This window comes from Dendrobates tinctorius, unplaced genomic scaffold (genome assembly GCF_039654945.1).
Source record: "Dendrobates tinctorius isolate UK_male_01 unplaced genomic scaffold, ASM3965494v1 ptg000016l, whole genome shotgun sequence".
NCBI lineage: Eukaryota > Metazoa > Chordata > Amphibia > Anura > Dendrobatidae > Dendrobates > Dendrobates tinctorius.
The window spans coordinates 14,838,914-14,861,618 of NW_027361684.1; the positions used below are offsets into that span (position 1 = coordinate 14,838,914).

General features: G+C 48.9%; 1 protein-coding gene across 2 annotated transcripts in view; it reads left to right on the plus strand.

The window, feature by feature from the left end:
- The window catches only part of SEZ6 (seizure related 6 homolog), an 879,252-nt gene that overhangs the window by 676,185 nt on the left and 180,362 nt on the right, over positions 1-22,705 (plus strand). For both annotated transcript variants that reach the window (XM_073565484.1, XM_073565485.1), the window contains exon 4: positions 19,266-19,458. In XM_073565484.1, the coding sequence (XP_073421585.1) occupies positions 19,266-19,458 (193 nt within the window). The remainder of the gene's footprint in view (positions 1-19,265; positions 19,459-22,705) is intronic.

Sequence of the window (22,705 nt, forward strand, 5' to 3'; positions counted from 1 at the left end):
CTGGCACCCGGATGGGTAGCAGAAGGAACAAGAGCCAATGGCACTACCGAGGACCAACTGACGGTGCTGGACCACGGTTACTAAGCAGAAGGTACCTGTGCTAAAAAGCACTACCAAGGACCAGCTGACGGTGCTGGACCTCGGATACCGAGATGGAGGCACCTAGGCCAAAGGCTGTGGCGAGAACCAGCAGACAGTGCTGGCACCCGGATGGGTAGCAGAAGGAACAAGAGCCAATGGCACTACCGAGGACCAACTGACGGTGCTGGACCACGGTTACTAAGCAGAAGGTACCTGTGCTAAAAAGCACTACCAAGGACCAGCTGACGGTGCTGGACCTCGGATACCGAGATGGAGGCACCTAGGCCAAAGGCTGTGGCGAGAACCAGCAGACAGTGTTGGCACCCGGATGGGTAGCAGAAGGAACAAGAGCCAATGGCACTACCGAGGACCAACTGACGGTGCTGGACAACGGTTACTAAGCAGAAGGTACCTGTGACCTGTGCTAAAAAGCACTACCAAGGACCAGCTGACGGTGCTGGACCTCAGATACTGAGATGGAGGCACCTAGGCCATAGGCTGTGGCGAGAACCAGCAGACAGTGCTGGCACCCAGATGGGTAGCAGAAGGAGCAAGAGCCAATGGCACTACCGAGGACCAACTGACGGTGCTGGACCACGGTTACTAAGCAGAAGGTACCTGTGCTAAGAAGCACTACCAAGGACCAGCTGACGGTGCTGGACCTCGGATACCGAGATGGAGGCACCTAGGCCAAAGGCTGTGGCGAGAACCAGCAGACAGTGCTGGCACCCGGATGGGTAGCAGAAGGAACAAGAGCCAATGGCACTACCGAGGACCAACTGACGGTGCTGGACCACGGTTACTAAGCAGAAGGTACCTGTGCTAAAAAGCACTACCAAGGACCAGCTGACGGTGCTGGACCTCGGATACCGAGATGGAGGCACCTAGGCCAAAGGCTGTGGCGAGAACCAGCAGACAGTGCTGGCACCCGGATAGGTAGCAGAAGGAACAAGAGCCAATGGCACTACCGAGGACCAACTGACGGTGCTGGACCACGGTTACTAAGCAGAAGGTACCTGTGCTAAAAAGCACTACCAAGGACCAGCTGACGGTGCTGGACCTCGGATACCGAGATGGAGGCACCTAGGCCAAAGGCTGTGGCGAGAACCAGCAGACAGTGCTGGCACCCGGATGGGTAGCAGAAGGAACAAGAGCCAATGGCACTACCGAGGACCAACTGACGGTGCTGGACCACGGTTACTAAGCAGAAGGTACCTGTGCTAAAAAGCACTACCAAGGACCAGCTGACGGTGCTGGACCTCGGATACCGAGATGGAGGCACCTAGGCCAAAGGCTCTGGCGAGAACCAGCAGACAGTGCTGGAACCCGGGTGGGTAGCAGAAGGTACCCATTGAAAGCAAAGTAGCCAGGCCGCAAGCCGGCCGCAGTTACCGAAACCCACAGTCCTACAGGGGGTCCATGTCCCATTGGCACTACGGATCCAGCCTTCAGTGCCAGTTCCCGCAGCCCACATAGGAGTCACCTAAACTGCAGGCACCATAGAGTCGGCTAACCCGGCCGCAAGACGACATGACAACGGATTGGTGGCATAGTGACCTTGACACTACCTGGAAACAGCAGGCGTGCTGGAACCAGGCTTGGCAACAGGGAGTCCCCGTGCCAAAGACACTGCCGAGAACCAGCTGACGGTGCTGGAACCCAGATGGGTATCAAAAGCTACAAGAGCCAATGGCACTACCGAGGAACAGCTGACGGTGCTGGACCACGGTTACTAGGCAGGAGGTACCTGTGCTAGAAAGCACTAACAAGGACCAGCTGACGGTGCTGGACCTCGGATACCGAGATGGAGGCACCTAGGCCAAAGGCTCTGGCGAGAACCAGCAGACAGTGCTGGAACCCGGGTGGGTAGCAGAAGGTACCCATTGAAAGCAAAGTAGCCAGGCCGCAAGCCGGCCGCAGTTACCGAAACCCACAGTCCTACAGGGTCCATGTCCCATTGGCACTACGGATCCAGCCTTCAGTGCCAGTTCCCGCAGCCCACATAGGAGTCACCTAAACTGCAGGCACCGTAGAGTCGGCTAACCCGGCCGCAAGACGACAGGACAACGGATTGGTGGCATAGTGACCTTGACACTACCCGGAAACAGCAGACGTGCTGGAACCAGGCTGGGCAACAGGGAGTCCCCGTGCCAAAGACACTGCTGAGAACCAGCTGACGGTGCTGGAACCCAGATGGGTATCAAAAGCTACAAGAGCCAATGGCACTACCGAGGAACAGCTGACGGTGCTGGACCACGGTTACTAGGCAGGAGGTACCTGTGCTAGAAAGCACTACCAAGGACCAGCTGACGGTGCTGGACCTCGGATACCGAGATGGAGGCACCTAGGCCAAAGGCTCTGGCGAGAACCAGCAGACAGTGCTGGAACCCGGGTGGGTAGCAGAAGGTACCCATTGAAAGCAAAGTAGCCAGGCCGCAAGCCGGCCGCAGTTACCGAAACCCACAGTCCTACAGGGGGTCCATGTCCCATTGGCACTACGGATCCAGCCTTCAGTGCCAGTTCCCGCAGCCCACATAGGAGTCACCTAAACTGCAGGCACCGTAGAGTCGGCCGCAAGACGACAGGACAACGGATTGGTGGCATAGTGACCTTGACACTACCCGGAAACAGCAGGCGTGCTGGAACCAGGCTGGGCAACAGGGAGTCCCCGTGCCAAAGACACTGCCGAGAACCAGCTGACGGTGCTGGAACCCAGATGGGTATCAAAAGCTACAAGAGCCAATGGCACTACCGAGGAACAGCTGACGGTGCTGGACCACGGTTACTAGGCAGGAGGTACCTGTGCCAGAAAGCACTACCAAGGACCAGGTGACGGTGCTGGACCTCGGATACCGAGATGGAGGCACCTAGGCCAAAGGCTCTGGCGAGAACCAGCAGACAGTGCTGGATCCCGGGTGGGTAGCAGAAGGTACCCATTGAAAGCAAAGTAGCAAGGCCGCAAGCCGGCCGCAGTTACCGAAACCCACAGTCCTACAGGGGGTCCATGTCCCATTGGCACTACGGATCCAGCCTTCAGTGCCAGTTCCCGCAGCCCACATAGGAGTCACCTAAACTGCAGGCACCGTAGAGTCGGCTAACCCGGCCGCAAGACGACAGGACAACGGATTGGTGGCATAGTGACCTTGACACTACCCGGAAACAGCAGGCGTGCTGGAACCAGGCTGGGCAACAGGGAGTCCCCGTGCCAAAGACACTGCTGAGAACCAGCTGACGGTGCTGGAACCCAGATGGGTATCAAAAGCTACAAGAGCCAATGGCACTACCGAGGAACAGCTGACGGTGCTGGACCACGGTTACTAGGCAGGAGGTACCTGTGCTAGAAAGCACTAACAAGGACCAGCTCACGGTGCTGGACCTCGGATACCGAGATGGAGGCACCTAGGCCAAAGGCTCTGGCGAGAACCAGCAGACAGTGCTGGATCCCGGGTGGGTAGCAGAAGGTACCCATTGAAAGCAAAGTAGCCAGGCCGCAAGCCGGCCGCAGTTACCGAAACCCACAGTCCTACAGGGGGTCCATGTCCCATTGGCACTACGGATCCAGCCTTCAGTGCCAGTTCCCGCAGCCCACATAGGAGTCACCTAAACTGCAGGCACCGTAGAGTCGGCTAACCCGGCCGCAAGACAACAGGACAACGGATTGGTGGCATAGTGACCTTGACACTACCCGGAAACAGCAGGCGTGCTGGAACCAGGCTGGGCAACAGGGAGTCCCCGTGCCAAAGACAATGCCGAGCACCAACTGGCGTTGTTTGAGCCCAGGGACAATCATGGTGTAGGCCGAAGCCTACTTGGTGGTAGTTTTAGATTGTTTGTAGGCTACAACAGACTGTCAACGTGCTCCAATTAGGCATCTGTCTCCACTCTGTTTCCAGGATTTCACGTGACCACCAACACCGCCAGTTTATGCGTACAGTAGCCGTCTGCCCAATCCACACGTGTTGCTGTGTTACTGGGATTCTGTAATGTCAGCAGATCCCCTGATGTGTGTCTGCCACTGCCTCCTGCTCTGTCCACCTTCCCACCGCTTGCAGTGGGAAGGTGGACAGCGCAGGAGACAGTGGCGGACACATATTGGGGGATCTGCTGATGTTACAGAACCCCAGTAACACAGGAACACGTGTGGAATGCGTGGACGGCTACTGTGAGCAGGAACTGGCGGTGTTGGAGGTCAGGGGAAATACTAGAGACAGAGTGGAGACAGAGGCCAAATCAGAGAATGTTTAAATCTGAAGTAGTTACAATTTGGAGGCAGCAGCAGTTTGCCCTCCACACAGCAGGGGAGCAGCTGACGTTACTGACCCCCACTTTCACATGAACGAGTGTGTTTTTCTGTGTGGACAGCACTTCCGAGCACCAACTAGCATTGTTGGAACCCAGGGACAATCATGGTGCAGGCCGAGGCCTACTAGGAGCGAGGTGTAAAGCAGAGGTATTTTGACTTTGGAGGGAGCAGGACACTTTGCCCTCCACACAGCAGGGGATCAGCTGACGTTACTGACCCCCACTTTCACATGAACGAGTGTGTTTTTCTGTGTGGACAGCACTTCCGAGCACCAACTAGCGTTGTTGGAGCCCAGGGAGAACCAGGGTGCAGGCCGAGGCCTACTAGGAGCCAGGTGTAAAGCTGAGGTATTTTGACTTTGGAGGGAGCAGGACACTTTGCCCTCCACACAGCAGGGGATCAGCTGACGTTACTGACCCCCACTTTCACATGACCGAGTGTGTTTTTCTGTGTGGACAGCACTTCTGAGCACCAACTAGCGTTGTTGGAGCCCAGGGAGAACCAGGGTGCAGGCCGAGGCCTACTTGGTGGCAGTTTTACAGTGTTTGTAGGCTACAACAGACTGTCAACGTGCTCCAATTAGGCATCTGTCTCCACTCTGTTTCCAGGATTTCACGTGACTACCAACACCGCCAGTTTATGCGTACAGTAGCCGTCTGCCCAATCCACACGTGTTCCTGTGTTACTGGTGTTCTGTAATGTCAGCAGATCCCCTGATGTTTGTCTGCCAATGTCTCCTGCTCTGTCCACATTCCCACCACTTGCAGTGGGAAGGTGGACAGCGCAGGAGACAGTGGCGGACACACATTGGGGGATCTGCTGACGTAACAGAACCCCAGTAACACAGGAACACGTGTGGAATGCGTGGACGGCAACTGTGAGCAGGAACTGGCGGTGTTGGAGGTCAGGGGAAATACTAGAGACAGAGTGGAGACAGAGGCCAAATCAGAGAATGTTTAACTCTGAAGTAGTTACAATTTGGAGGCAGCAGCAGTTTGCCCTCCACACAGCAGGGGAGCAGCTGACGTTACTGAACCCCACTTTCACATGAACGAGTGTGTTTTTCTGTATGGACAGCACTTCCGAGCAACAACTGACGATGTTGGAGCCCAGGGATAGTCATTTTGTAGGCTGAGGCCTACTTGGAGGCAGTTTAAGATAAGACGTTGTTTGAATTTGGAGGCAGTAGCAGTTTGCCCTCCACACAGCAGGGGATCAGCTGACGTTACTGAACCCCACTTTCACATGAACGAGTGTGTTTTTCTGTGTGGACAGCACTTCCGAGCACCAACTAGCGTTGCTGGAGCCCAGGGAGAACCAGGGTGCAGGCCGAGGCCTACTAGGAGCCAGGTGTAAAGCAGAGGTATTTTGACTTTGGAGGGAGCAGGACACTTTGCCCTCCACACAGCAGGGGATCAGCTGACGTTACTGACCCCCACTTTCACATGACCGAGTGTGTTTTTCTGTGTGGACAGCACTTCTGAGCACCAACTAGCGTTGTTGGAGCCCAGGGAGAACCAGGGTGCAGGCCGAGGCCTACTTGGTGGCAGTTTAACAGTGTTTGTAGGCTACAACAGACTGTCAACGTGCTCCAATTAGGCATCTGTCTCCACTCTGTTTCCAGGATTTCACGTGACTACCAACACCGCCAGTTTATGCGTACAGTAGCCGTCTGCCCAATCCACACGTGTTGCTGTGTTACTGGGATTCTGTAATGTCAGCAGATCCCCCAATATGTGTCCGCCACTGTCTCCTGCGCTGTCCACTTTCCCACCGCTTGCAGTGGGAAGGTGGACAGCGCAGGAGACAGTGGCGGACACATATTGGGGGATCTGCTGATGTTACAGAACCCCAGTAACACAGGAACACGTGTGGAATGCGTGGACGGCTACTGTGAGCAGGAACTGGCAGTGTTGGAGGTCAGGGGAAATACTAGAGACAGAGTGGAGACAGAGGCCAAATCAGAGAATATTTAAATCTGAAGTAGTTACAATTTGGAGGCAGCAGCAGTTTGCCCTCCACACAGCAGGGGAGCAGCTGACGTTACTGAACCCCACTTTCACATGAACGAGTGTGTTTTTCTGTGTGGACAGCACTTCCGAGCACCAACTAGCGTTGTTGGAGCCCAGGGAGAACCAGGGTGCAGGCCGAGGCCTACTAGGAGCCAGGTGTAAAGCTGAGGTATTTTGACTTTGGAGGGAGCAGGACACTTTGCCCTCCACACAGCAGGGGATCAGCTGACGTTACTGACCCCCACTTTCACATGACCGAGTGTGTTTTTCTGTGTGGACAGCACTTCTGAGCACCAACTAGCGTTGTTGGAGCCCAGGGAGAACCAGGGTGCAGGCCGAGGCCTACTTGGTGGCAGTTTTACAGTGTTTGTAGGCTACAACAGACTGTCAACGTGCTCCAATTAGGCATCTGTCTCCACTCTGTTTCCAGGATTTCACGTGACTACCAACACCGCCAGTTTATGCGTACAGTAGCCGTCTGCCCAATCCACACGTGTTGCTGTGTTACTGGGATTCTGTAATGTCAGCAGATCCCCTGATGTGTGTCTGCCACTGTCTCCTGCTCTGTCCACTTTCCCACCGCTTGCAGTGGGAAGGTGGACAGCGCAGGAGACAGTGGCGGACACATATTGGGGGATCTGCTGATGTAACAGAACCCCAGTAACACAGGAACACGTGTGGAATGCGTGGACGGCAACTGTGAGCAGGAACTGGCGGTGTTGGAGGTCAGGGGAAATACTAGAGACAGAGTGGAGACAGAGGCCAAATCAGAGAATGTTTAAATCTGAAGTAGTTACAATTTGGAGGCAGCAGCAGTTTGCCCTCCACACAGCAGGGGAGCAGCTGACATTACTGACCCCCACTTTCACATGAACGAGTGTGTTTTTCTGTGTGGACAGCACTTCCGAGCACCAACTAGCATTGTTGGAACCCAGGGACAATCATGGTGCAGGCCGAGGCCTACTAGGAGCGAGGTGTAAAGCAGAGGTATTTTGACTTTGGAGGGAGCAGGACACTTTGCCCTCCACACAGCAGGGGATCAGCTGACGTTACTGACCCCCACTTTCACATGACCGAGTGTGTTTTTCTTTGTGGACAGCACTTCTGAGCACCAACTAGCGTTGTTGGAGCCCAGGGAGAACCAGGGTGCAGGCCGAGGCCTACTTGGTGGCAGTTTAACAGTGTTTTTAGGCTACAACAGACTGTCAACGTGCTCCAATTAGGCATCTGTCTCCACTCTGTTTCCAGGATTTCACGTGACTACCAACACCGCCAGTTTATGCGTACAGTAGCCGTCTGCCCAATCCACACGTGTTGCTGTGTTACTGAGATTCTGTAATGTCAGCAGATCCCCTGATTTGTGTCTGCCACTGTCTCCTGCTCTGTCCACCTTCCCACCGCTTGCAGTGGGAAGGTGGACAGCGCAGGAGACAGTGGCGGACACATATTGGGGGATCTGCTGATGTTACAGAACCCCAGTAACACAGGAACACGTGTGGAATGCGTGGATGGCGACTGTGAGCAGGAACTGGCGGTGTTGGAGGTCAGGGGAAATACTAGAGACAGAGTGGAGACAGAGGCCAAATCAGAGAATGTTTAAATCTGAAGTAGTTACAATTTGGAGGCAGCAGCAGTTTGCCCTCCACACAGCAGGGGAGCAGCTGACGTTACTGACCCCCACTTTCACATGAACGAGTGTGTTTTTCTGTGTGGACAGCACTTCCGAGCACCAACTAGCGTTGTTGGAGCCCAGGGAGAACCAGGGTGCAGGCCGAGGCCTACTAGGAGCCAGGTGTAAAGCTGAGGTATTTTGACTTTGGAGGGAGCAGGACACTTTGCCCTCCACACAGCAGGGGATCAGCTGACGTTACCGAACCCCACTTACACATGAGCGAGTGTTTTGTCTGTGCGGACAGCACTTCCGAGCACCAACTGGCGTTGTCGGAGCCCAGGGAAAATGAGGTAGTAGGCCGAGGCCTACTACGAGCCAGGTGTAAATCTGAGGTTGTTTGACTGTGGAGGGAGCAGGACACTTTGCCATACACACAGCAGGGGATCAGCTGACGTTACCGAACCTCACTTACACATGAGCGAGTGTTTTGTCTGTGCGGACAGCACTTCTGAGCACCAACTGGCGGTGTCGGAGCCCAGGGAAAATCAGGTAGTAGGCCGAGGCCTACTTGGTGGCAGTTTGCGATTGTTTCTAGACTACTACTAACTGTCAACGTACTCCAATTAGGCCTCTGTCTTCACTCTGTTTCGAGTATTTCCGCTGGCTTCCAACCACGCCAGTTGCTGCTCTGAAATGCCGTCTGCACATCCCACACTTGTTCCTGTGTTACTGGGGTTCTGTAACAGCAGCTTCTCCCTAGAGGTGAGTCAGGCAATGTCTCCTGCTCTGTCCACATTTCCACTACAAGTAGTGGGAATGTAGACAAAGCAGGAGACATTGCCGTGCTCAACTCTGGAGATGAGCAGATGTTACAGGACCCAGGTACCACAGGATCAAGTGTGGATTGTGCAGACGGCACTTGAGAGCAGAAACAGGCGGTGTTGTAGGCCGGAGGAAATACTCAAAACAGAGTGGAGACAGAGGGCAAATCAGAGAACATATTAAATCAGAGGTAGTCAGAAGTTGTAGGCAGCAGGAGAGTTTGCCGTACACACAGCAGGGGATCAGCTGACGTTACCGAACCCCACTTACACATGAGCGAGTGTTTTGTCTGTGCGGACAGCACTTCCGAGCACCAACTGGCGGTGTCGGAGCCCAGGGAAAATGAGGTAGTAGGCCGAGGCCTACTTGGTGGCAGTTTGCGATTGTTTCTAGACTACTACTAACTGTCAACGTAATCCAATTAGGCCTCTGTCTCCACTCTGTTTCGAGTATTTCCGCTGGCTTCCAACCACGCCAGTTGCTGCTCTGAAATGCCGTCTGCACAGCCCACACTTGTTCCTGTGTTACTGGGGTTCTGTAACAGCAGCTTCTCCCTAGAGGTAAGTCAGGCAATGTCTCCTGCTCTGTCCACATTTCCACTACAAGTAGTGGGAATGTAGACAAAGCAGGAGACATTGCCGTGCTCAACTCTGGAGATGAGCAGATGTTACAGGACCCAGGTACCACAGGATCAAGTGTGGATTGTGCAGACGGCACTTGAGAGCAGAAACAGGCGGTGTTGTAGGCCGGAGGAAATACTCAAAACAGAGTGGAGACAGAGGGCAAATCAGAGAACATATTAAATCAGAGGTAGTCAGAAGTTGTAGGCAGCAGGAGAGTTTGCCGTACACACAGCAGGGGATCAGCTGACGTTACCGAACCCCACTTACACATGAGCGAGTGATTTGTCTGTGCGGACAGCACTTCTGAGCAACAACGGGCGTTGCTGTAGCCCAGGAAATAAAGTTCAGGTCATAGAAACATGAACACAACAGGAGACCTGGATCCTGTTGCCAGCCAATTATTTATTCTGGAAGAGGACTGGCAAATTCAGGTGAGATCCAGGCCTTGTTCATTTTCACAAAAGTAAGCCGGTCAACATTATCGGCGGATAGTCGCGTGCGACGGTCTGTTACCACACCACCTGCAGCACTAAAGGCACGTTCCGATAATACACTGGCAGCAGGGCAAGCCAGCACCTCCAATGCATACTGGCTAAGCTCTGGCCATGTATCCAGCTTAGAGACCCAATTCTTGAACGGGGAAGAGCCGTCTGGGAGAACACTAACAGGGCACGACAAGTAGTCTGTCACCATCTGACGGAAACGTTGCCTCCTGCTGACTGGAGCCGTCTGTGATGGTGTTGCCGTTTGTGGCGGTCCCACAAAACTTTTCCACATTTGGGCCATACTGGCCTTGCCTTGTCCTGCGGCACTGCCTCTGCTACCTCTTTGTGCAGAGCTTCCTCCACTGCCTCTACCCACATGGCTGCTTTGAAAAGCACTACCAGCAACACTTGTGGGGGGAATGGAGAACATGATGGCCTGCACAAGTGTTTCTTGGTACTCCCGCATTTTTCGCTCCCGGTTCAACTGCGGTATGAGGCTTTGTAAGTTGTCCCGGTAGCGAGAATCTAGGAGGGTGTACACCCAATAATCAGCCGTGTGGAGAATGTTGGCGATGCGGCGGTCATTTAACAAGCACTGCAGCATGAAATCAACCATGTGCTGCAGACTGCCAACTGGACCGGAAACGCTGTCCCCAGCTTGAGGCAGCATCTCTGCCTGCTCAGCATCACCCCACCCTCGCTGTACACACTGACTACTAGAGCCTTGTGTACCTCCCTCCTCTGGAGAGATGTGTTCCTCCTCCTCCATTGACTCCTCGTCATCCTCCTCACTAAGTGTCCCCTGCCTGGGCCTTTGTGTGGAAGCACGTTGCGCAGACTTGCCAGAAACAGATGGCATTTCTGACTGCTCATCCTCGACCTCTTCAAAAACCTCCTCACTTAGTGCTTGTAAGGTTTTTTGAAGCAGACAGATGAGGGGGACAGTCATGCTGGTTAGTGCATCATCTGCACTGGCCATCCGCGTGGAGTCATCGAAGGCACACAAAACTTGGCAGATGTCCCTCATAGTGGCCCACTCAGTGGTGGTGAAGTGTGTCCGGCGCACAGTGCGACTTGTTTGCGCCTGATGCAGCTGGTACTCCATTACTGCTGCCTGCTGCTCACACAACCGCTCCAACATATGTAACGTTGAATTCCACCTGGTGGGGAGGTCACATATGATGCGATGTTCTGGCAGGCGGAATCGGCATTGCAGAGATGCAATGCGCGATCTTGCCATGCTGGAACGCCGCAAGTGAGCACACTCTAGGCGAACCTTGTGCAGCAGTGCATCAAGATCCGGATAGTCCCTCAGAAAGCTCTGCACGACCAAATTGAGCACGTGTGCCAGACATGGTATGTGAGTGAGGTTGCCTAGGCCCAGAGCTGCCACTAGATTTCGGCCATTGTCACTCACTACCAAACCTGGCTGGAGATTCGCTGGCACAAACCACACATCGCTCTCCTGCTTGATGGCATTCCAGAGCTCCTGTGCTGTGTGGCTCCGATTCCCCAAAGAAATTAATTTAAGGACGGCCTGTTGACGTTTGGCCACACCTGTGCTCATATCTGGCCTAACAGGCTCACACAGTGCTGATTCCGAGGAACTAGAGTAGGAGGAGGACTCAATATGTACAGACTGCATTCCTGCAATCCTTGGAGTTGGCAGAATACGTACAGAGCCACTCTCCAGATCTGTACACGGCTCCACAACATTGACCCAATGGGCAGTGAGGGAAAGGTATCGTCCCTGTCCATGGCTACTGGTCCACGCATCGGTGGTCAGGTGGACCTTGCTACTGACGGCATTTAGTAGCGCATTTTTAATTTTTCCCTCCACATGCTTTTGCAGGGCAGGGACAGCTTGCCTGCTGAAATAAAAGCGGCTGGGCACATTGTATTGTGGAACTGCCAATGACATAAAGTTCCGGAATGTGTCAGTCTCCACCAGCCTGAATGACAGCATCTCAAGGGCCAGTAGTTTGGCAATGCCGGCATTCAGAGCCAGTGCTCGGGGATGGTTTGCCGAGTATGGCGGCTTTTTCTCCCATGCCTGTGCTACCGATTGCTGGTGAGTGGCCTGGGAGGGTGCTGATGACTGCGAACGTGGTTCAGTGCGTGGAATTTCACTGGGTCTCTGGACAACAGTGGCAGTGGTTCTTCCATGGCGTTCCAGTGAGGAAGCCGAACCAGCTGTGTGTGAGCTGGAGGAAGAGGCCCCAACACGAGCTGAAGAGGTGGTAGGTGCTGCTGAAGGTTGGCCTACATCTTCAGTGTGTCTGTGTAACTCCACCTCGTGCTTGGTACGCACATGTTTCCACATATTTGTGGTATTGAGGTTGGTCACATTTTTGCCTCGTTTCACTTTCTGATGACACAGCTTGCATTTGACAAAGCAAATGTCATCTGCAACTGTGTCAAAAAAAGACCACGCACTGCAAGTCCTGGGAGCGCCCGTTTTGTGTTTTGGAAGAGGATTGCTCCTCACGGGTGCCAAAGTGGAGGCTACAGGCAACCAAGTCTGCCCCCGCCCTCTCCCTCCTCTTTTGGCCGTTCGGGGAATCTCTTCCTCAGAGCTGCTCCCACCACCTACCTGTGGCTGACGCCATGATGGGTCAAGGACCTCATCATCTCCACTCCCCTCTTCAAGCACCGGCTGGTCCTGGGTTGTCTCGCCAGCACCATACGCACCAGAAATTGGCAACTGAGTCTCATCATCATCTGATGCATACTGTGGTGTGCTGACCATAGGCACTGGCCCACCCGCCTCTTCAGATTCAGAGGGACAAAGCAGTTGCGCATCACTGCATACTCCCTCTTCTTCACGCTCTAGAATGCTGCTTGGCTGGCCACCTCTTTCCAAGCCAACAGATTCTGAGAACAGAAGTAAAGATTGAGATGGCTCCTGTCCAGGGCTCTCAGACTGCCTGGGTAATTTGGCAGGTGGTGAAGAGACAGATGGTTGCTCTTCAGTGCTCTGGCCTTGGGAGGATGCAGAAGTCATTGAAGTGGATGCGTTAGCTGCCATCCATCCGACAACGGCTTCAATTTGTTCGTCACGCAGCAGTGGGGTACGGCGAGGTCCTACAAAGCTGCGCATGAAGGACTGTTGCCTGGTAAAAGTGGGGGATGCCGGGTCACTGGTGGCCACAGCAGATACCGAATCCCCACGTCCTCTCCCTGCTGAATCCCCCCGTCCTCTCCCTGCTGAAACTCCACGGCCACGACCACGTGCCTTACTCCCTGCCTTCTTCATCTTGGTAGACTGATAAAGATAGGCAGAAAAGTAAAAAAGGGGTGGCTTAGTGTTCTTATTCCTGAACACCTGCTAACCAGTATAAGAAACACTAATTTGGCTAAGAGTGTGTGTACTACACTTTAATATGATCTAATGTGGCCTAGACAACTGTAAAGTGGAGTGTTTGGTGAACTTTATTTCCTTTTTTTTTTGGGTGGGGGGAAAGGAAAGGAAAGGATGTGACCAAAGTTTGAAAGCTATAGTATCACAAACTTTTTGGAGTGATTACAATGCAGGAAGCTAACCTACAATGCAATTGATGAGGCTCCAAAAAATAGGGTGATACTAGCCTGGCTGGCCCTGAAGGGCACAAGCCAGCAAAAAGGCTCCTCTATCTAATCCTATATAGTGTTTGCAACCAACCAATGACAATGGATGCGGTTGGAAGCACACTAATATAGGAGCAAAAATCTGGCTAAATTTGTTGCAAAAAAAGGACTATGTATGAGGCAGTGACGCACGCTGAGCGGACTACAGCTAGCGGTGGCTGTAGAACACACTGCAACGTGAGCTGCACTCACACACAGAGAGACCTATCAGACAGCCAAAAACAGTGCAGAGAAATGGGCTATAGCACTGAAAGGCTGCTGAAAGGCTCCGCTGTCCACTCCTTTAGTGTTTGCAACCAACGTATATGGATACGTATGGAAGCACACTATACAGAAGAAAAAAAAAGCAGCAATAAAAGAAAAATGTGTATGACGCAGAGACACACGCTGGCCGGCCTACAAGCAGACGTGCCTGCAGGACACACTACACAGCGTGGGTCTGCACTCACACAGCCCTTGCAGACAGCTGTGAAAACAGCGCTGCTAGGGAAAAGCAAGCTACAGTGGTGGTTTATGTAGCCTGGATAAAGCACAATATTGTTTTTAGAAACGCTATTTCTAACTGTCCCTCACAGTCTTCAACAGCAGCCTGTCCCTAACTGAATTCACAGCAGAGTGACCAGAAATGGCGGCTGCAGCGCTTTTTATAGTGCATCATGACATCATTTCAGCAGCCAATCACAGCCATGCCAGTAGTTAACATGCCTACATGCCTAACAGGATATGCCCACACTTCTGAGGATCCCCATTGGCTGAATCAAATCGAGCGGGCTCCTAGCATTATGGGAACTTCCGATTCCGGTATTCGATATGAAAAAAGTATCGAAACTAAGTATCGGAATTCCGATACAGCTAATATCGGACGATACCCAATACTTGCGGTATCGGAATGCTCAACACTAATTATAAGACATACATTCAGTACAAATAGTGTCCGAATATGGCCCGAATATGTCAAAATCAGATTTAGGGCCAAAATCTGAACAAATTCGCTCATCTCTATTTAAGACACCTTTCTTTTCCTGATCTGACATTTTAGACTTGGATAATTAACATTGACACTTTAGGCAAAAAAAGTACACCCCATTAAGCATATTTTGCCACTTTAGTTATTATTTTCTTCAAGACAGTGTTTAATACCATAAGATAGGCGTAAAAAGTAATAATACCATGACATTGGAGTTGGCGATGTGCAGCTGAGTTGCCTCTTCCAACCACTGATCCCAAGTCCGCTCCCCACCCACCTGAGCCCCAAATAACACCAGGAAACCAGAATGGAATATAGCGGCCACAGCAGCATTTTATTTAAGTAACGTACAACATTTGTAAATATAAACGCAACCTTGGGAGGGTCCTTGAAGCTCTCAAATCTGGTGACCAAAACGTAAAGAATACTTTTTTGTGGACAAACACATACCATAAATTACTCCCAGCCGTTACCCCACTGGCTCGGAAGCACCAAAACCCCATCGGGGTTGCACTGTCCACTTAATCCCTGGGGATCCGACCAACCACTGCCGGAAGTCCCCCCAAATCACCAGACCCAAACCACGGATAATAACATTGAGGAATCCATATTACCACAGATCCCCCAAAACCAATTTAGCACCAACTTCAAGGACCCCCTCCCCCCAAACACCAACCGGCCACCATGACCCGTGACATTGAAAAACATACCCCCCGGACACCAATCCTGCACAAAAATTAGGGCGGGTGGGCGGGACAATCCCTCTTGGCTCCAGCGCAGGAACTAAAAGTAACCGCCCCTTAAGCCTCCTAATATACCCCCCTTTATCCACCTCCTCCACCCCCTGGGATCATTAACCCCTTCCCTCCAACCCACTGTCATGAAGGGCCTCCACTTAGCCGCTGTGGGGGGGTTGTGCGGCTCGCTCCGGCCCCTGCCTTTAGTGCAAGACATACTTCACCTTTTTTGGAGAAATTTGCGCCTGAATTTGTAAAGATGTTTTCTTAGTAAATCTCCCCTATTGACTGAATCCACTTGAATGCTGTATCCATGTATCTAGCACGGATCAAGATATGATGAATTAGAGGATTAAATGACAGCAACAGCCTGAATATTCAGCATGAACAGCAGCGGTGTGCACGGCTCACTAAGGTTACCAGTTCACTTCATTTTCTTACAGAATCAATTCCCGCTGGTTTTGCTCATCCTAAATTCAAACAATTGCACATAATGTTTCAAGCCAAAAAAAAAAAAGAAAAAGAGTCAAAAGATTTATCTTCAGCCAAAACATATTTCCATTTGCATTCAGGAAATTTAGTAGCTGCGTACCTGTAACTGCAAAATCCTGATCTGAAAATTAAGAACGCCAGCGAGCGCGGTGATTAAATTTCTTCTGCTTCTACAAATATAAGCAGACGATTATTACATTTAATTTATGTTATGGGTTAGGGATACAATTAATATTACAGACCGGCAGTTTGATGATATCAGAGTCTCATGCTTGTTGCATCGCTATCGTCCCTAATTGCGAGTAAATTGTGTTCTGCATTCTTATGAGTGTTGGATCAGCCCACGTAATATTGGGATTCACTCTGCGGGAATTTGGAGCAGGATAGCGGCTTATATTCACTGCACGTCTAAACTTAGATATTAGAAAAAACTTTTTGACAGTGAGGGTGATCAATGAGTGGAACAGGCTGCCACGAGAGGTGGTGAGTGCTCCTTCAATAGAAGTCTTCAAACAGAGGCTGGACAGACATCTGTCTGGGATGATTTAGCGAATCCTGCTTTGAGCAGGGGGTTGGACCAGATGGCCCAGGAGGTCCCTTCCAACTCTACGATCCTATGATTCTACTTATTTCTCGGTTATAAAAAAAAAACACCTGTAATAACAAGTCCATGATGTACACGTTTCTATGACATCTTACATTTACTCCTGTTAGTGTGAACATGAGCTATCAGTATTCGGTCAGTATTTTACAGCAGTATTTGTAAGCCAAAACCAGGAGTGGGTGATAAATACAGAAGTGGTGACGGGTTTCTATTATACTTTTCCTCTTCTTGTTCCCCTCCTGATTTTGGCTTATAAATACTGATGTAAAATACTACTGACCAAATACTGAGCATGTGAACTACTAAGGTAACTATGGTTCTGCTTGGCAAACAGTGCCAGGCTGGGCTATGTTGAAAGGAATCTGTCACTAGATTTTTTCTACCTTATGTGAAAGCATTATGATGTACGGGCAGCGACCCTGACTCCAGTGATGTGTCACTTCCTAGGCTGTTTGCTGCAGTGTTGATAAAATTACTGTTTTATCTGCTGCAGATCTACCAGTTCTCTAAATGCTGAATACTGTATAACCCCGCCCACACCACTGATTGGCTGATTTCGGTGTACACAGTGCGTAGGCAGAAAGCTGCCCACCAGTGGTGGGAGTGGAGTTATACAGAACTCATTAATATTGAGGACTACATGGCAGCAAGTTTACTAGACCTCTAGTGATAATCTGCTGATAAAACAATGATTATTTTATCTAAAGGCCCCGTCTCACTAAGCAATCTCGGTAGCGAGATCGCTGCTGAGTCACAACTTTTGTGACGTAACAGCGATCTCACCAGCGAGATTGCTGTGTGTGACAGCGATCAGCGAGCGACCCCCCTGCCGGTATCGCTGATCGCTGCAAGAAATCTCTGGACATTTCTTTGGTCGCTGGTCTCCCGCTGGCCAGCACGCATCGCTGTGTGTGACAGCGGGAGACCAGCGATCAGGTGTAAAAAAATAATAAAAAAAATAATAAATATAGTTATTCTCACCTTCCGAAGTCCCGCGCAGGCATCCTGCCTCTCTCCACGCTCCGGTCCCAGTGCTCCTTTGCACGAATGACCGCGAGACTTTGTCATCCCGCGAGACCGTGACATCTCGCGGTCATTCGTGCAAAGGATCACTGGGACCGGAGCGTGGAGAGAGGCAGGATGCCTGCGCGGGACTTCGGAAGGTGAGAATAACTATATTTTTTATTTTGATTCTATTTTTTACAGGATGGCCAGCGATGCCGGGCGCTCGGCATCGCTGTGCTGATCGCTGGTGAAGCTGTCTGTGTGACATCTCACCAGCGATCACATAGCGACTTACTAGCGATCCTGACACCTTCATATCGGTGTCGGGATCGCTGGTATGTCGCTTAGTGAGACGGGGCCTTAAAGTACAGCAAGCAGCTCATTAATTTCTACTTCAATGGAATCAAGGTTTCTGCCCTTACATCATGCTGACCTCAGATGGGATAGCAAAAACCTGGTAACAGATTCACTTGAAGCCCAGTAGAAGAAATGGTTGTAACAATCTCCATCTATACTGAGTATTAACATAAATACATTTTAATGTTACATTAAAACTGTTATTTTACACATCGACTTATTAACAATCAATGGATTATTGGGTTATTTCTGAATTAAGCCATAAGAAATAGACTCTTGCGGCAAGTAGATGGCTTCAAACTCCGTGTTAAAGGGAACTGGTCACATTAAAAATATAGCCAAATTTGCGAGCAGTGGGTTAAAGAGTAAATGAAGATAATGAGTATGATATACAAATGAATGATCATACTTAGTGATTGACAGCCTTACAAATCACAGGGTAGGATCACCTACTGGACTCCAAGGCTAACAATAAGCAAAAATAATTTATTAATAAACTACTAGTTTTATTGAATATATTCCCATAAAAATATCTCTGTCTGCTTAGTACATTTTGCCTAGTGTCTGCAGATGGATTTTCAGCCCATGTTTATCTTTAAAGGGAACATGTCATGTAAAATAATGTTATTAACCTGCAGATATGGGGTTATTATGCAGGTCAATATCGTTCTGACACCGCATTGTGACGTCACTGAGAGCCCCGCTGACGGAAGGAAATTAACTCTATTCTCCCTGGCAGCATTCAGCTTCCAGTCATGGGGGTGGTGCTGTCGCGGGTTTAGTCACGGTGGCGCCAGTGCGGGATCAGTCACTGCTCTGTGTATAGAGAGTGATGGCTGTAACTGCGATTCCCACACCGACTGTCAGACGCCCTCAGAGGTGACAGAAACCGTACTGGCACTGCCCCTATGACTGGAAGCCGAACACTGCCAGGAGGAATAAAGTTCATTTCCTCCCGGCAGCGGGGCTCTCAGTGCCGCCAGCGGACAGGTTCAGAACCCTATTAACCTGCAGATTAACCCCATATCTGCAGGTTAATGGCGTTATTTTACATGAAAGGTTTCCATTAAATGGAGTTGTCTTGCAGAAACTTCGTATATGAAAAATATGGCTAATTTTTAATTTTGTTGTTTTATTTATTTTTATGGAGTGCGGTAATTTACTAGGAAATATTATGTAGTGCTAATCCTAAACAGTGTTCTTCTCAACAAGCACAGTGCTCTTTGGAATACACTTCTCTTACTATAAACTCAAGAACAAGTTGGAAACGGAATATCTTTACCAGTCGTCTTATGTTTGATGTATTTTATTTTTTATGTACACATTGTGCCAGATGTGGTACACCTCTCTAACCAAAGAGGATTGACTGAAGTTTTTCATCCAATGTCAATGATATTTTCTTTGCTCTTTCTTAGCTTGATAATGGTGCAATGATATTTATTTTTTGGTTTTTTTAGTATCAAAAGACCATTCCTGTACAAGACACCTGAAAGCAGTTTTTAATACACAGATGGTTATAATATGAACTTTTCTTACAGGTGCAAAACATCAGTCTGTTGGAAGGTGAGTCCGTAACAGTGGAGAGCCTAGAAGGTGTGGAGCCTGTCATCCTGGCCAATGAATCTTTTCTAATGAGGGGTCAAGTGATCCGAAGTCCAACCAACCAAGTCATGGTGCGTTTTCAGAGCTTACAGCCATCAAGCTTGGGTACCTTCCGCTTCTATTATCAAGGTAAGGAGTTTGCTGTTTTGTATTATGGCTAACAATAACTTCTGTGTGAACAGTGCCTATAACAAATCATTTTGCCATACATTCCTCATAATAGCTAATAACTAGACATACATGGTCCAGGATTGAAGTTTGGAGGCCATCTTGCTCCTTTGATGGCTCTTAGCGAAAAATATTGATTGTTGTTTCAGTAAAAAAAAAGTGACAACTTTAAATTTTCTCAAAATTGTGGAGAAGTCACCGGTCACGGCCGTTGTTGCTAATCACTTTTGTATGACTGTGCAGCAATCTCATCAAGCCAAAAAATTATTTATTAGCAACTGTGAAGAACAATTTTATTGGACCAGCCATTTTTAAAGCTGTAACATTTGAGCACAAAAATAACTGCAAGGTAATCCAGTTAGTTTAAACCCCTGTAGACATTAGATTGATATTTCTGGATCTTTACATTTTTAAATGGGGTCTGTCAGCACAGAATGACTATCCAAACCAAATACAGGCAGGCGCTCGGAGCTTCATAGCGGGGCCTATCATTTATATACCTTCCCACCTGCTTCATTTCCAACTATCTCTGTCCTTCTCTGGCTCTATGAAATCAGAGCTGTCAATCAAATAAGGGAGAGGTAGAGATAGAGGGAAAGCAAGCAGGTGGGAAGGTGGATTTATCCCCCTATGAAGCACTGAGTGTCGGCACTTATTCATTTGGTGGTGCTGGCAGAATCCCTTTAAGTGCAACTTCCCATCTACTTGTTTTACCCCATCGCTTATTTGATTGACAGCTCTGGCTTTATAGATCCAGAAAAGGGTGGAGATAAATGGAAACCAAGAAAGTGGGAAGGTGCACTTAAATGTTTGGCTACACGAAGAGTGGACCATCCAACCTACTTATTTCCATCAATCTTCTGCCCGTTTCTGGCTCTATGAAACCAGAGCTGTCAATCCAAGAAGAGGCAGGACTGGAGATGGATAGAAAACAAGCAGGTGGGAATGTGCACTTAAATGTTTAGCCTGTTATGAATGGGTCACCGAGGAGAAAAAAGCAAAACAAGCTAAGCCCCAGAAAACCAGAGAGGTTGGTAACTATGCAGATTGCAGAACCCTGATTTTACCACACAACTAGCAGTAGCCGTGGAGCATGCCTATGATGTTCCTAGACGCCTCGTCACGGCCAGAGAACTACATGAGCCTAAAGCAAGAAAAGAGAAAACTAACTGCCCCAGAGCAGATCCCAAAGGAATAGATAGCCCCCACACATGTATTGATGGTGAAACAAGATGAAGGTACAAACACAGGCAGGAAAATAGGCTGAGCAAATTATGGGGCCCAAACTAACTAGACTGGAAAGGAAAGGAAAGGAAAGATACTGTCTGCAACCTGCAAAAAACCTTACAAAAATAATGTCCAACACTTCTGATAGCAAAATTAACCCTGAAGTCACTAGACTTCTCCCACTATATCAGCACTCTGAAATATTCTGAGACAGAGCAAAAAGAGACCGAACTGGTAAGGGACAAAAAGCCAATTGGCAAAATACTGATAAATAAGAGTGGAAATTCAGCTCAGCCCCCAGTAGGGGCTGGCTGACCACACCAAAAAACTGAATAGACCAACAAAATCAAGTGTGAACATTAGCAGAAAAACTTAGCTTTAGATGACTGGAACAGAGCTGAAAACCAAGAGCTGACAAGCCAGAAGGAATCACCAGCAACTGAATAGGGCGTCGGCTGTCTTAAATCCAATCTGAGAATCCCGAGATCCAATCATCATCCCCATCCTCAGGTGGCAGATCTCCACCGATCAAACCAGCCGCACCACCCCCGACACCACCAGAGGGAGTTCAGAAGGGGAACCAGAGAATGAACTCACAACATTAGCCCCTGCAAAGGGTGTAGTGAGCGCCTGTACTTGGTTTTAACAGTCATTCTGTGCTGACAATCTTACTTTATCCCTTTAGTGACAAAGCCAATTTTGTACTTATTGACCAAGCCAACTTTTACAATTCTGACCACTGTCAGTTTATGTGGTAATAACTTTGGAACGCTTCAACAGATTCCACTGATTATGACAATGTTTATTCGTGACATATTGTACTTCATGTTAGTGGTAAAATTTCTTTGCTATGATGCATTTATTTATGAAAAAGATGAAAATTTGGCAAAAATGTTGAAAATTTTGCAATTTTCAAAATTTTGATTTCTATGCCCTTAAATCCAGAGAGTTATATTGCACAAAATAGTTAATAAATAACATTTTCCACATGTCTACTTTAAATCAGAACAATTTTGGAAACAAAATTTTTTTTTGGTTAGGACGTTATAAGGGGTAAAAGTTGACCAGCGATTTCTCATTTTTCCAACAAAATTTACAAAACCATTCTTTTTAAATCAACGGCTTTAACTTATAAAGTGCTTGTGCATATATTAAAAAGGCTATAACAATGTATGTATGGCTTTTTAATATATGCACATGCACTTTACAATTTAAAGCCGTTGATTTACTTGTCTTTGTATCCTGAAGTGTGGAGTGCCAGGCTTAGATTTCTTGGGTCACTCTATTATACATTTTCAGCCCATGATGATGACTCTAAACAAGATATACTCATCATGCCATTAAGAGTAACGTGTCACTTTTTGTTCTATCTGCTTGGATTTTTATATTACAATTTTTTTGATAATATGAATTAAAAATTTATTGGTTTTAAAAATACTTTCTGCAAAGGATCCTCTTGTTGTCCCTAAACAATTGTATATTTAGGGTTGTGTTGTTATTACGTACATTGTTTTTTTAGAGGAAATTCTTGCCTCAAAAAGTTGTTTAAGACTGTGTTTCAAAACTTTCCAAAAATGCTGTTAAATTGCTGTATTTTTTACCATTTTTCATAAAATCGCAGCAAAAAATGCATCTCAGTTGCCTTATAGACCATTACAGTTACAGGATAAGTATCCCACAATTTGTTTTCTTAGCTCGCAATATTGCACTTTTGTTGTTGATTGTCTTGTGTACAATGCTGACCAACTGTTTGTTTCCATCGGTGTCTGTGAGTATGTGAATATCTGAGGGAAGCAAGGCTGTGAGCCCGTCTGGTGCGAATTTCAGTCCTTCAGAACATGTGGACCTGAGAAACATGACAAAAAATTAACACCCAGGGAAAATATTTGCAAACAAAGATAAACATACTTTTTCTTGAAGCCATCTGCTTAGAGAGATGATAAAGAAAGTATATTTGTGTTTTTGTGTATAATTATGTATC